Raw genomic sequence first — 13,825 nt, forward strand, 5'->3', positions numbered from 1 at the left:
TCCAATCCCTCTCCCTCAAGAGCCAAACTATCTCCATACTAAAACTGACGTTATTTGCGAACGCTATCCACTCACATACATCTTCTTGCTTTTAAGCATGGTGAATAAGCACCTCATCCATGAATTTAATATTCACAGCACTCGGAATTCCGATAGAGAGCTCGGCCGCAACCCGGGCTGCTGGAGGCATACGAATATAGGCAGTAGGCTGTTCAAGAGGATTGATAGCCATTCTTCTCTGTTGATTTCAGTAGCCGGTGCCGAAATGCGATCTCTTGTCTCTGGTTTCACGATAACCAACATTATGGGCAGAAAATGCGTGGAAGTGAAAAACTGGATCTGGGATCATCTGCTCATAGACATCCCATCCATGCAGCTAGGATCCCGACTCTGAAACGCATCGGTACATGCATGCAAAACATACTAACGAGGGTGCGCCAAACAACCAATGCGATCTGCATCCAAATCCAAGTAGACTCTAAATCTTACTCGAAGCCATCCAAAATATAGGTTCAAAGAATCGAAAATGTACATCCACCACATGGCCCCTGTATCCTTACCAATCTACTCTTTAGCACCTGCCTTCACAACCAACACACTTGCGCCCAACTTTGCCTCCCAAACCTTTTCCGCCAGTAAGCCTAACGTAGTAGCAGCGGAAGAGGTAGACCCGATCTCATCGCTGGAGGCTCCTGCTGTCTGAAGCTTCTTCCTGGAGATATTTCGACCAAGGACGATCAAGTCCCCCGCATTCTTAGGGTTCTGGCTGACCTCGATACTCGCGCGAGCAATGACATCTTTGACAGGACTCGTTGAAGCGGCGTTCTCGAAAACGACACGACTCGCGAGTTCCGCCGGAACAGAAGCGCGTAGTGAGGCGAAGAAAGCCGAGTCCTGTTCGCGACTATTTGTCGTTGCAGTGACGACCGTCGTCTGGCCAGTCTTACTTGCTGAACGGGTGATATGTGAAGACTCAGCTTGTTCTAAGAACTCATCAGGGACCTCGAAATGGACCAGCGTAGCCGTGACATCAGGATGCTCTGCTAGTTGAAGAATGAGCCGAAGTGCAGCGCGGTCATCGTCACCCCCAAAGAATGGGAAGAAGATGTGATGACTCCGGTCTGCTATGGGGGCCGTGACTTTGTCTCTGTTGCTAGAAATGCTGACACTGCTGTATGTTCTGCGCAGGCGGATACCTTCTCCCTTTCTCTTCTTGTTCTTGCTCCCGCCAAAGTTCTTGTTGACGAGGACTGCTGTTGTGCACATAGACTGCTCGAATGCCGAATTAACGAAGGATACGTATGAGGTGGCTGTGAGCTTATTCTTTGTGCCCTTGTCTTCGATGATTGCTTGCTCGCTCATTCCGCCTGTCTCGCTCCACGGAAGGAGGAGGAAGTCGGACCCTGAAGCTCGCGCGGTCAACACGTCGGCAAAGCTGGACTCCGGAAGCACCATGACTTCGCCACTGACTGCTAGATTGTGAAGACGGCCGAACGTGCGGAAAGTGTTGACGACAGGATCGTGAGCCGTGTATGATTCGAGTTCGGACACTTGCATGACGGAAGATCCACGATCTGTCAGATTGAGCAGTCGTAGACCATATGCTTCGATCGGCCGTTTTGGTGCACCTTCGCTTGATTCTGATGGTTCAGTTTCTTTGCCGAGGCTAGAGGTCTGTTCGATTAAAGGATGTCTCTTCGCGACATGCTTCTGAGGCTCTCCGCCGAAGAGGGACGCAAAAGCCAGTAACGTTGGCATGCTGTCGAGGCGTAAGTATAGCATGAGGCGCTTGATCTTTTGGCTTTCAAGTTTGTCGTATTGTATACTCTCTGGGACATCACCCAGCGGGTTGCCAGTGTCCCAATCGATTTCACCGCGTTTCCATGCCTCAACTTTCTTCTGATACCATTGAGGATAGAAGAACGAGGTAAGCGGTGTCGTTGCAAAGGTCGTGACAAGGGCCATGACAACGAAGATAGTGAATGTTCGAGTGCTGAGAATCTTGGCTTGAAGTCCGATATTCTGGCATCCGTTAGCCTCAAGCGGTAACATCAGCTACAATCTATTGCCGTCCACCACGGAACATTGGCAGAAAGAAATTAATCTCTCAATCCTGTTGTCAGAATTGACGGGAGCAGAAAGAAGGATGTAGTCTTCTGCCTCAAATTACAATCTGTAAATGTTCTGCTGCTTGTGCCGACATGCAATAGATGTTTTCGACAACTTACCAAGACAATCAACTCAACCAAACCCTTACAGCTCATCAAAGAACCAATGGCGAAGCATTCTCTCCAGAGCATCCCATTGGCACGAGCCGCCAGAGCAGCACCGATAAACTTGGCACAAAATGCAACGGAGATGACTCCAATGACATAAGCCCAAACCATGCCGTTATCCAACAAACCAAGGTTAGTGTTTAGACCTGAAAGCGCAAAGTAAAGAGGAAGGAAAAGTGCTGAGATCAAGTCCTCGATCTTCTCCGTTACTTTAATGGCAAAGCCACCCTCGTGGGGACAGATCAAGCCAGCCATGAAGGCGCCAAAAATCGGATGGACTCCGATGATGCCCGTAAAGAAGGCCGACGTGAGAGCAATGAGCAGAGTAAGGGCGATAATCCCCTGGCTAGGGCCATCTTGCAGTGCACGAGACCTGCGGAGTACATAGAGGAAGGCGGGTCGAATGGCGTACACAAGCAGAAGGACATAACCCACGCAAGTCAACAAGACCCATAGAGCCGTTAGCCCCGTGCCTGCATTAACGAGGGCTACACAAAGCGCAAGCAGGATCCAGCCTGTTCAAATAGCGTTAGCTTGGAGACACATGTGAAGCGGGATGATGGGTTGATGAACTCACCGACAACGTCGTTGCCAACGCCCGCTGAGAGCACGATAATGCCCACGGGCGTCATCAGTAGTTTCAGCTCCGTCAATATTCGGCAAAGAACGGGGAAAGCCTGCGTTCAGTGAGTACAAAGTCATCTCCAACTCTGACAGCGCGCTCTGCACAAGGGGCCACAGTTCAGCGGTTCCCTGGAAAGTGACGACTTACGGTAATTGCCATGGCCACGCCGATGAAGAGCATGTACACGCCGAAGTCGATTGGCACCGTGCCTTCCTCGTGTCGAAAGTGATTGTAAAGCCCAACGGCGATTGCGCATCCCAGGCCAAACGGCAAGGCCATGCCCGCCAAACCAACACTCAGTGCAATCTTCCAATTGCTGACCAGAAATCGCAGATCAACCTCCAGGCCCACCAAGAATAAGAACAGAGTAAGGCCAATGTTCGCGACGAGGTTCAGGTTCGGCATGGCCGCCGTGGGAAAGATGGCCGCCGTGAACCCAGGTATGCGGCCCATAACGGAGGGCCCCAAAAGGATGCCGCCAATAACTTCGGCGATGACTCGAGGCTGACGCAGTTTCGACAGCGGGTAGTGCAGTGCTCTGCAGAAGATAATGATGATACCGGCCTAGACATATCCACTTAGCATCGCACCCGGACCTCAGTTCACGGCACAAAGAGATGCCCACCTGGATAATGAAAAGAATAATGGGGTTTTTGAGATCATAGTGGACAGGATTGCCATGCTCGAGCACTCCACCCTGCGGGGCGACCTTGGGAGCGCTGCTGTGAGTTGGGCTCGCCGATGTGTGGACAGAGGTTGACATGGTGGGCGGTGGGGTCCAGCTTGAGGATTTGGCTGGGGGAGAGGACAGTCTCAGGCCTAATCCGCACGAGCAAGCAGGGCGGCCAGCTATTTAAGAAGATGCAACAAGCAAGCTTGAGGCTTGTTGGAAGGATTGGATGGCTAGCGAGAAAATGGATGCAGATGGTCCCATTGAGGTTCTCGGTGTGCAGCAAACGCCCAGACACTGGACCTGCACGAAGCTCTGGCCTGGAGGCGGAATGACCGGGGATGGGGTCAACAGGCGCCCATGTGATGCTGGATCCTACACCGCTCCGGTGTTAGCCGTCTGCGGGAGTGAACAGAGGGTAGGGTGGCGTGCGGGTAGATGGTCTTTGTTTGTGCATGGCGTTCGCAGCCCAGCCCTTGGACAATTCCAACGCCAATCATAAAGCTTCAATCACCTGCGCACGCGCTTCTCAACCCGACGATGTGCTTTCGATTCTTTGCCCCGCCTCTGTTCATGTCTTGCTCACATGCAGATTCATGTGCATTCCGAGAAGACTAAGAGCGAGCTGTCCGAACTCGCCTCTTCACGCCTCCCTCCGTTTGGGGAGCGCAGTAAGCACTGCAGGTTGAAACCCAGGACAGGATGGGACCGACATGCCATGGAGCGCAGAACAGGGACTAAAAATTGTCCTATTGGTCGTCATGCTCAATCTTGCACCAGGCTTGGGGACCCACGATCATGTTTCTTGGGACGCGCCAGTGCGCACCAACTACAGTCACCGCCAAGCCGTCATGAGAAGAAACGTATGTACAACGCGCTGGTGAAGCACAGAGACCAGATTGCAGTATATGCCAGAAGGATGTGATCCTTCTCCTTATTCCTTGCCGCAACCTCGCCGCCTTCAGCCTCACCTCCAGGCCGACTCGTCACCTCATCCTATTGATCACCAGACGCCGGGCTTGGTGGTGGCTCTCCGGTCGACCATTCTGCGACATTGGAGCCCAGCACGAAGTCCATTGTACCTCCGTTTTCGAAGATATCTTGCCACGTCACCCAGGCCTTATCCCACTGTTTGCCGTTCACCTTCAAGCTCTGCACGTAGAACGCCGTGTCCTTGTTGCCACCTGTTGTCGATATTTTGAGAGTCTTGCCGTTTCCAAGCTCAATTGTCATTTGTGGGAACCAGGGGGAGAGGACTAGAAATGTCGTTTGGCCCGTCATCTGAAAAGCAATTAGCCTTTGAAGACCTTAAGTAACCGAGAGATCAGGTCATTTCTTACAGGCCATAGACCGATCATTTGCCACTATCAAACGTTAGCGAAGGCCTTGAGTATTGAAACGAGAAGAATCATTGCTCAAAGTATCTACCCTACACGGTATATCGTATTTGCGCCGACTAAGTCTAGCACAGATCCTTATTCATGCTTAACTTAAAGTTCTTCTATGTTGGCGCATGCAATGCCACACCGAAACAGGGTTGCTATCCATGGCACGGAAATGTTCCGTAATAGACTCCAGGGTAGGTAAACTGGGGATTAGATAAACTCACCAAGATATTCGACTCCATTGCCCCTGCGTCTGAGTTCCCAGGCAAACCACCAGTCCCCGAATTGTACAACTTGGAGATATCCCTCGAACGCTGCGCAGAAAGATGCTGCTTACCAGGGACAAAGTTGTACAGGTACGGCGACGTAAACCCAGGTTCATTGCCAGCGTTAAAAATCTTTAGATCGAATAATTTGTTGATCCGATCAACAAACTTATCATCTCCGCCAATGAACTTCTTCAACGTAGCAACGTCGTGAAGGGCATTCATACTATAAACCCAGGCATTATCTTCGTAATACGCGTCCCCCCAGTAGCACCCGCCGCAATTCAACGGGTCTTGGTCAATGAACGACCCATCAGCTCGACGTGGAACAACGAAGCCACTGTGGCCGTTGCTTGTGCAATTTGGATTCCAGTGGTTTCTCCAATTTCTAGATCGCTTGAGGTATTTGTCTGCCTCGGTCTTCTTGCCGAGCCCTTTGGCAACTTGGAAGAGTCCGAAATCGTTGGCAGAGTACTCGACAGCGCGAGAGACCGCTCGCGTAAACGTAGGGGTGATGTAACCATACTTTAGCCAGTCTGGGAGGGCACCTCGCCCTTCTTTTGTAGAAGAGTCAGGGGCTTTGGGGTCGTGGTTGTTAGGTGGAGTTGTCTCGGCGTCAGTAAGCATCGCAGTGAATCCGTCGTCCCACCTAATACACCCCCGGACACCCTTTACGTACGCGTCGGCGAGGACGCTATCTGCATTTGAACCTCCCTGAACGCGGCCATTGTAGTTGCTAGATCGTGCGTCTGGCATAAAGCCATCATGCCTCCAGATATCGATAAGAGAGCAGATAAATTCTTCGTATGCTACAGGCTCTAGGATATGGAATAGTGGAGTATGGCATCTGTGAGTATCCCAAAGTGTAAAAACGTCCGAATAATACGGCTGCTCGCTGCTCCAGCCAGGGTTTTCTCCGGTCAAGTTCGATGGGATCAAGAACATGCCATAAAGCGAGCTATAGAGAAGCTGAAGGTCTGCCGCATTCGTAGAGGATACTTGTACTTTGGAAAATACTTGGGTGTTCCATGTACTCTTTGCTTTGTCAACAAGGGACTGGAAACTCGTTTGGTCCGGAACCTCCTTGTCAAGATTGTGGCATGCTTTGCTAGAGGAGATGTAGGAGATTCCGACACGAGAGGTTACATTCGAGTTATTGAATGTAAAAACAGCCCCTAACCGTTCGGTTCCAGAAACCGAGCTAGAAGTGTCGTAGGATGCTAGAGTGGTACCTGTACCTTTAAAAGTATTCGAGCTTGATGGCTGCTCGTTGAATCTACCACAGAAATAGATATTCCAATCGGGTGCTACACAACATTAGTTAAGTGGAACCTTCATAGATGAGAACACATACACAGGTTCCAACCATTATTATAGGTCCCCGACCCTTCATAATGCCCATCAGGAAAGAAGCTAAAGTTCCCTTTCGAGTAGTGCTGCTCCCACCCTAAACCTCTGAAACTAGGTAAAACGTGGGACACATCGACTACAATTGAAGGGGAGTTGCCTTTCGGAAATGAATACTGATACAATCCTGTATGATCAGTAGCAGCGAGCTCCACCACGACTCCATTATTCAGGGAGGCTTTATAATACCCAACCTGTGCTTGATCTGCAGAAGCTCGACCCTGGGACAAATCTGCTAAAGGGTTCGAGATGTTTCCCAACGCAGGCATTTGAGAGACGACGCTAATACATCGGCATTAAAATTTTGTACATAGCCTCAAGAAAGCCGAGAGCTTACCCGTATTTCGGCGCACCTCCAGTGCCGGATTCGTGCATCATACTGAAGCCCCAAATATTTCCATTAGGGAGGTATCCAGAATAGGCATCAGCCGTTCCAGATTGAACATCAGGGCCTAATTTTACCATTGCTAAAGGTGCTAAAGCTCATTTCATTAGTTGTTACAACGGCGGAATGTGGAGTCGAGTCACCAGCAACAACTCCAGGAAATCTGTTGCCCCCTCCGGTTGTGCCTTGACTATGTTTGTAAGACTTAAGCTAGAGACGAAGGGGTCGACTTAACTCACAAAGTATTAACATATTGAGTATAATCATTCTCAGTTTCCGCAGCCACGCTACAGTTCAACAAAGTGACGGCCAGACATGTAATAATACGAAATCTAAATCTAGTGGCCTTAAAAATGGGATACATGTTGAAGCCCAATATCACGATGATATATATAGGCAGAATAACGCGAATTGATATTATGAAAGCACTGCTATTGACTCCATATAAAGATTATGTGGAGGATTCGCTTCGTGACTGGATGGTAACGGCGAATAACGAACGGGAACGAGAGCGTGGTTGAGGGGAAAGGGAATATCCAAAATATATTCTGGACGAGTAAAGCTTTCACAACCGAATTACAGAGTGATCAGTCTACAGATGCAGTGTATATTGAACGAGTGCCCTGCCAATAGGCATAGAGTATTAACCCATGATCTTGGATTTCGGGCTAGGATTGATTCTCTGCATCCTGGTTAATGAAAACATTGAAGGCTACCGTAGGATTAGTGCTAGTAATTAGAGGGACGGTACTAGTGTTGTAGACTCGATGTGTAACTGTGTTGTCGTTGCGTGTGTCCTGAATCGGAGTCCTGAACCAAACGATGGCTACCAGCACGTGGGGGAAATGAGACTCACTGGCCGTTAATACATGATGCTAGTGACTACCAGCCAAGGCCGCTACTGTCCATGAGTGGGCATCCGGGAGTGACCATGTGCTTTTTTGCTAACCTCCTGCCCCTCTTGGTTGTGCGAGCGGGTATATAGGCTTCCCGCTGCAGTGTATCCGCGCCATAGCTCCACATCCATGGGTGCAGGGTTAGGGAGATGTCACTGAATAATGCCCTTGGGACTAATTAATGTTCACAAAGCGGAGTGAAGACCCGATGCTGGGACTTTACCCGAACAGGAAGGAAGAATATTAACTGTCCAGTCAGAGCTCTGGGATTTGGGAATCTAGACCCATGCACCAAACGAAGAAGAAACAACAAATTTCAGAACAGCGAGAGGAATTTGTGGTTGCTGCTGGTAGGGCTGTCCCAGGTGACGTCGAGGAGGAACATTGGCTGGGCCAATGAGCGAGGAGAAAATAGCACGCGTTGAGCACTCAGCATCCAAGCGATATCTAGATCTGCGCAAACCGGTGGGTGCATCTCGCGCAGGAACGTCAAAATAAGGTGCGTCACTGCTGCGCGGACAAGGTGTCGAATGCCAGGCTGGCAGTGCCGTGTGATTGTGTTGTGTCACCCACAGGCTAAATGGTAGCACGGAGTTGAATGTTTTAGACCCTTAATGTTCTGTCATTTTACCAAAAAAAAAAGCCTTGTGATCCTCAACCTAGCTTTACCACCGCGCCTAGGAGACCAACCCAGGGGATCAGGATTTGAGATAGCGACTCAAGAGATTGATCGCCTGATTCATCTTCTCGATGGTTGGCCCAGGTTGACTCCGATAATGAAGCAACAACAAAAATTGGAGAACAACGTTAAGTGGATATATCATCTCGCTTTTCTTGACAACACCTCAAGATGGTTCCTAGTGGCAACTGGGATTCACATGGTATCATAGGCACCCTGGAGCGTCCAATTCCAGATCACTGGTACCTCTCTTCCGGAAAAGTCTCCCCTCACAAGCGCACTCAGGTCTTTCGTGTACGTGTTTTTTCTAATACCTCAACTTATTTTCGTGATGGCGCTCTCTTCACGCTCCAATGGCTATTTCACAGCCTAATCACCTAGAATGTGAATACTCGAGTGGTTGAGGAACTCCTAGCTATCTCGTTAGATGTCTTGTGGAACTCGAGGACCTCGGTGCTCTCTCTTCCACTCCCAGGATGCTCTTCCGGGTTCTCTTCTGGCTTATTTGATAGTGGAATAGTGGATGGTCGGGGCAATTGGCGAGAATGGGCTTGACCTCAAAACGACTATAGCTATATATATTTACCTCTCGGTATTTCGTGCCGGCTATAACATATGATGATAGCACGAAAGGACCCTGATTTCGACTTGGCATAGTGGTCTTTCTTGCCCTCTCCTACCGCAGAACGGTTAGCGCCCCCTGGCCTGGTTCGATGGAGTTGCAAGACATAGGCCATACCTGATAATGCAAGACTTAGCCCAAATAAAGACAGCTAAGACCTGCCCAAATCCCTATTTGTCGTCCTCCCAGTCTGGTCCCGTGCTGAACGCAAGTCCATGACGAATCTTGACAACCTTGTATAGGCAGTAGAACATACCAATAATAAACACAAACGTAAGCAAGCATTTAAGATGGGATCCTTATGGAGGCGTTCGGCCTTTGTTTGGAAGCCCACCCATATGCTTATACCGCAGTACTAGACGAGGGAGCAAACGCCTGCAAGTAGCGTAAGGGCGGGGATGTCTAGAAGGATTTTTGACAGGCACATCAACCGTGGCCCAAATAAATACCGCTTTCGTAGAAGTCCAAGACTTCGAGATTTTCAGTGGAGGTGGCAGGGGCGGGTGTACGGGATTATTCATGCTTGGAATGATCTTCCATACTGGTGGCAAGCTGACTGAAGTCGGGGTAGGCGGGCAAACCCGATGCTAGACCGTTTGATCCATTTTACAGCGCTGATGTAAAGGCCGAAATGAAGGATGACCCAGTACGTGATGATTGTAGTGTGTTTTAGTGTCTTGTGCTTATTGCGTTCGAACGTGTCTGGGAACGTTATCACGGTTAAAGCTAAGAAAAATATCCCTATGAATTGTGTTGTTGTGAGATAGTACATGAAGGTAACCTCACACAAGACTGCAACTTGCTCCAGACGCACAATGGTCGCTATAGCGATAGCGATATTGAGAGCGGAAATTTCTCGCAAGCCATTGTCGTGAGAAGCTACCAGTCGCCTTTCCCACTGCCCTGAGACAGGAGCATATGAGAAATGAAGTAGGGGGCCGTATGTCGCGGCTATGACTGCTTGGGAAAATGTGTATATGTGTCTCTTTTTCAGTGATTTCACCCTTCAACGATAGGGTCCTTACTTACTCTGATTCCAGAAAGGTCGGGGTTCCCTTTCCCCCACGCCAGAGAACATAGTTCCGGACACCGACAAATCATATCTGTGATATTCTGAGACTGGGGCACGGATAATGCGTCTGACAGAGAATCGATCGGGGAGCAATTCGCCATGCTGACTACCGGATTCCCATTGAAAGGTATATGGAATAATCATATGTATAGTTTGTTGAAATTCAGAGCTGTCTGCACAAATCGAATCAAGGAAACAGACAAAAGTGGACTGAAAGTTGGTATAAATTCGGTGAAGGTGAGTTGTGTTTAGGGTGGATTCCATAGCGGCGGAGAAAGGAAGAAGTGTTGGAGTACCGTATAGACTGGGTTAAATAAAGTCGTGTTGTCTTGAATTGTGAATAAAAGCAAAGCCTATGTGGGCAATGGAGCCACACATAGAATACATGCCATTGTATCGCCCCTTTGTTTTCCGATTGATTCACTTCGATGGGCAATGTTCCGGCGAATCATGAAGGCGGGACGAAGCCATGGTGGCGGGCCGCACGGCTTCCGAAGAGCTTGGCGGAGCTTTCGGAGCATGGGAGCTTTCAGGCCCACGTGCCGCCTTTTGAGGCTCAAGAGTGCTTCGGAGATTGGTCGAGGGCTCGTATCAGACTCAAAACTAAGACCAGGAGAAGCTGCCACCATCAAATCGCAAGTCTGAGGTTCGATATTTGGGCCGATGATTTACACTGGTAATCCTCCTTGCTTCACCCAGCCCTACACTAAACCTAAGCAAGGAGAAGTATTCCTACTTGGCTTGAGTAGTAATGCTGCGAATTAACCGTCGCCACCAGCTCTTCACCACCCCCTCAACTCCTCCCCTCTACACGCCACTAGCAACAGTTTCTCAAACTCAGGCAGACTCCCCACATCCTCCTCTTCCACCCTAAAACTCAACGTAAACTCCCCATACGCAATCAAACACCCCCTCTTCTGCTGCTCCCTAGCTCTCCTACCCCAACTCTCCCCATCCAGCTCCCACAGCTTATTATCTCTTGTCATGGGTAACCTCGCCAAAATCGGCACTACCTCACATAACCCGCCATTTCCCACCGCACTCCACGTCCCACGGAGAAATGTCGACATGAGGACAGTGCGACGCAGGGATTCGTAAAAGATCCAGGATGTGTAGGATGTCGGGAAGGATTGCACCTCGTTGAAAGACCGCTTCCAGAGTTGTGCGGTCCAGAGTTCGAGCAGGGAGTTTTGGGATGAGGCGAGGGATTGAAGGTTTAGGTCTGAGTCGAAAAGGCGGATGATTTGGTAGATAATAAGGGCTTGGACGGCGGCGAGGTGCTCGGCGAGTGTCCAGCTGGAAGATGAGGCGATGAGGGCCGCGATTTTGGCGTCGATGGTAGAGGTTAGTATGGAGTGGTTTTGGTTGGTTTTGAGAAGGTACAGGGCGGAGAGGCTGCAGCTGTCTTGGTATGCGGATGGTTGATAGTTGCGGTAGAGTGCGTGGTGCAAAAAAGGAGTGCTACCAGAAAGCGCGAGGGATTGGACAAAGGTAGTGAGCTGTTTGGCCATCCAGATAACCTTTTCTTCCGCAAGCACCCTAGGTTCCCATATCTGCGGTAGGATTACTGCAGTAAGTGGCTGCAAGTATGGAATCTCTTCCTGAACGCTCTCGGGACTCGACGAATCCGAAGAAGATGTAAGTACCGGATCAATGGCAGCCAGGTTATGAGGTAGCTCGGATGTTTCCAGCCCTCCTTCGTTGGTCAATGGAATGAGATCTGGTGTCGTCTGACGAACTACGACCTCCGCTTCGTTGACCGAACCATTAGGATACGTGCAGTTCAATCCTTTGGTAAAGCAGCGTTTACAACACGGATATCCGAGGTCGCAGCGACGTTTACTTTTGACGCAGGCATGGCAGGACTTCTTGCGTGTCGACGAAATATATCCTAGCATTCTCTTACTACAGTACCACCTCTTATTTTTCTAAATTCTGCTCAGGTCGTCCCCTAGATTGCTCTGGCTTGTGAGTTTCTAGCTATCGATATATAATCGAGAGCTCTGTGACTCAGCTAATCTTGTAAGCGGAGTTCCGCAATCTGCATCCTTCATGCGCCAAGACGTCACGAGCCGTCGCTCTGAAGCAGTCCTCGTGGGTCTCAAACAGAAATACCCAATCCGCGAGCGTGAGCCACCCCGTCATCTTGACCGGGTGCACCCTGATGCTTCTATCTGACGGCAGCGCACCCGTGAGAGTGAGAGGGCCGTACATTTCTCCTATTGGCTACCATGTTGATGTCATTGTGCCTGGACAACTTTCACATGCAAATCGGCCCCACTGACCGCTTCAGCTCAAGTGTCAGAGGTACCTCTCGAACAACTCTGCCTTCTCGCTCTTCGATTAAAAACCGTTGTGAAAATCAACAATCCAGGATTTACAAACCCAGATTGGTCTTGTCTGAGAGTCGCATGCGTGTCTTGTGTAAATCACTGAACTTGTCCTGGCCTTTCTTGTCACCATATACCTGCTGTCAGCCCGACGCCCACCTCGAACGTTTTTCAGTCCTTTCACATCAGACCACCATGACAAATCCCTCCGGAGCGGAAAGAGCGAGATACCTACTCAATGGTGTTCCGAATCGTTTCTACGACTTCGCACACATGGATCAAATAACCTTTGTCCAATTGGCGGACTGGTTAACGGAAAACACCAAGTCGAACACACCGGAAAGTATAAGCATTGAAGAGAGTCTGTTTGTATTTCTCGATATTGTTGCACAAGGGAATAGTTTCAAGTCTACAGCATACGGCTGGGATCATGATGTGAAGCTCACTCAAAGGTGCGTCCTGCTGATCAAACGACATCATGAGACTGACACTTCCAAAGTATTTTCCTGGACATCCTGAATGCATTGCAAGTCCTCCGGGAAAAAGAAGAGATCTCCCCCTCGTGTCCGTCCTTCAATACAACAAAAAGCCGGTGGCGGGTACTCAGGTCATGGCGGCCTGGAAAATCGAGAATGGATGGGTTGCTCAAAGTTGGTGACGAGAGTGGGGATGGGCTGGAGGTCAACCAAGAAATGTTGATACAGGCATTGACGGCGTTGAACAACTTTATCCACGAGCATAAGGAGTTTTAGCTGGATACATGGTTTGGAATTGGTTCGGCGTACATCATTCAGAGTTTGCGTCGCATTGGTGGACTGGCTTGGATAGGTGGCATCGGATTTGGTACTGGATTTATGCTTCGAACGCTCCGCTGGTATGGGATTTCAGCATCATCATTTTTTGGGTGGGTTCATTACGACGGGAAAGGTTCGGGAGTCTCTGTGATATTTCATTCAGTAAATCCAACGCCTGCATTTCAACATCCATCTCATCATCGTCCAGCTCAACGCCTTCCATCTCTTCTTTCACTGTGCCGTACTACGTCTTAGTTACTAAGATCGCCACTAGGAATGCGGCGAAAGCGACTAGCCAACTCGCGCCTGAAAAGGCGGACGAGAAGTCCCTTTTAACGACACCATAGACTACGGCAAAATCCAGACTGACAGCTGCAGCGATGCAAACCCCATAGTAGATATTTTCCGTTCAAGAGTC

At 49.6% G+C, this 13,825-nt stretch overlaps 4 protein-coding genes across 4 annotated transcripts; 1 reads left to right on the forward strand and 3 right to left on the reverse strand.

Annotated features, from left to right (window-relative positions):
• Nucleotides 1-259: 259 nt before the first annotated feature.
• On the reverse strand, nucleotides 260-3,948 carry BDR25DRAFT_252454 (K(+)/H(+) antiporter 1). The gene is made up of 5 exons (XM_033686178.1): nucleotides 3,527-3,948; nucleotides 3,049-3,465; nucleotides 2,854-2,953; nucleotides 2,229-2,791; nucleotides 260-2,022 (listed from the first exon to the last, which is right to left on the reverse strand). The coding sequence occupies exons 1-5, from the start codon at nucleotides 3,662-3,664 to the stop codon at nucleotides 565-567; spliced, it is 2,676 nt and encodes an 891-aa protein (XP_033553293.1). The 5' UTR covers nucleotides 3,665-3,948; the 3' UTR covers nucleotides 260-564.
• Nucleotides 3,949-4,567: 619 nt separating this feature from the next.
• BDR25DRAFT_339460 (alpha-1,2-mannosidase family protein) lies at nucleotides 4,568-7,266 on the reverse strand (the record flags this gene model as incomplete). Its single annotated transcript, XM_033693389.1, has 6 exons — nucleotides 4,568-4,852; nucleotides 4,912-4,935; nucleotides 5,181-6,529; nucleotides 6,577-6,911; nucleotides 6,967-7,105; nucleotides 7,254-7,266. The coding sequence occupies 6 exons, from the start codon at nucleotides 7,264-7,266 to the stop codon at nucleotides 4,568-4,570; spliced, it is 2,145 nt and encodes a 714-aa protein (XP_033553294.1).
• Nucleotides 7,267-10,806: 3,540 nt separating this feature from the next.
• On the reverse strand, nucleotides 10,807-12,317 carry BDR25DRAFT_66148 (uncharacterized protein). The gene has a single exon (XM_033698893.1). It carries the CDS (start codon nucleotides 12,179-12,181, stop codon nucleotides 11,066-11,068), a length of 1,116 nt encoding a protein of 371 aa, XP_033553295.1. The 5' UTR covers nucleotides 12,182-12,317; the 3' UTR covers nucleotides 10,807-11,065.
• Nucleotides 12,318-12,594: 277 nt separating this feature from the next.
• Nucleotides 12,595-13,594, forward strand: BDR25DRAFT_300455 (uncharacterized protein). The gene is made up of 2 exons (XM_033689376.1): nucleotides 12,595-13,065; nucleotides 13,113-13,594. Exons 1-2 carry the CDS (start codon nucleotides 12,809-12,811, stop codon nucleotides 13,363-13,365), a joined length of 510 nt encoding a protein of 169 aa, XP_033553296.1. The 5' UTR covers nucleotides 12,595-12,808; the 3' UTR covers nucleotides 13,366-13,594.
• The last annotated feature ends 231 nt before the right edge of the window (nucleotides 13,595-13,825 follow it).

Source organism: Lindgomyces ingoldianus, assembly GCF_010093535.1.
Source record: "Lindgomyces ingoldianus strain ATCC 200398 unplaced genomic scaffold BDR25scaffold_3, whole genome shotgun sequence".
Lineage (NCBI taxonomy): Eukaryota > Fungi > Ascomycota > Dothideomycetes > Pleosporales > Lindgomycetaceae > Lindgomyces > Lindgomyces ingoldianus.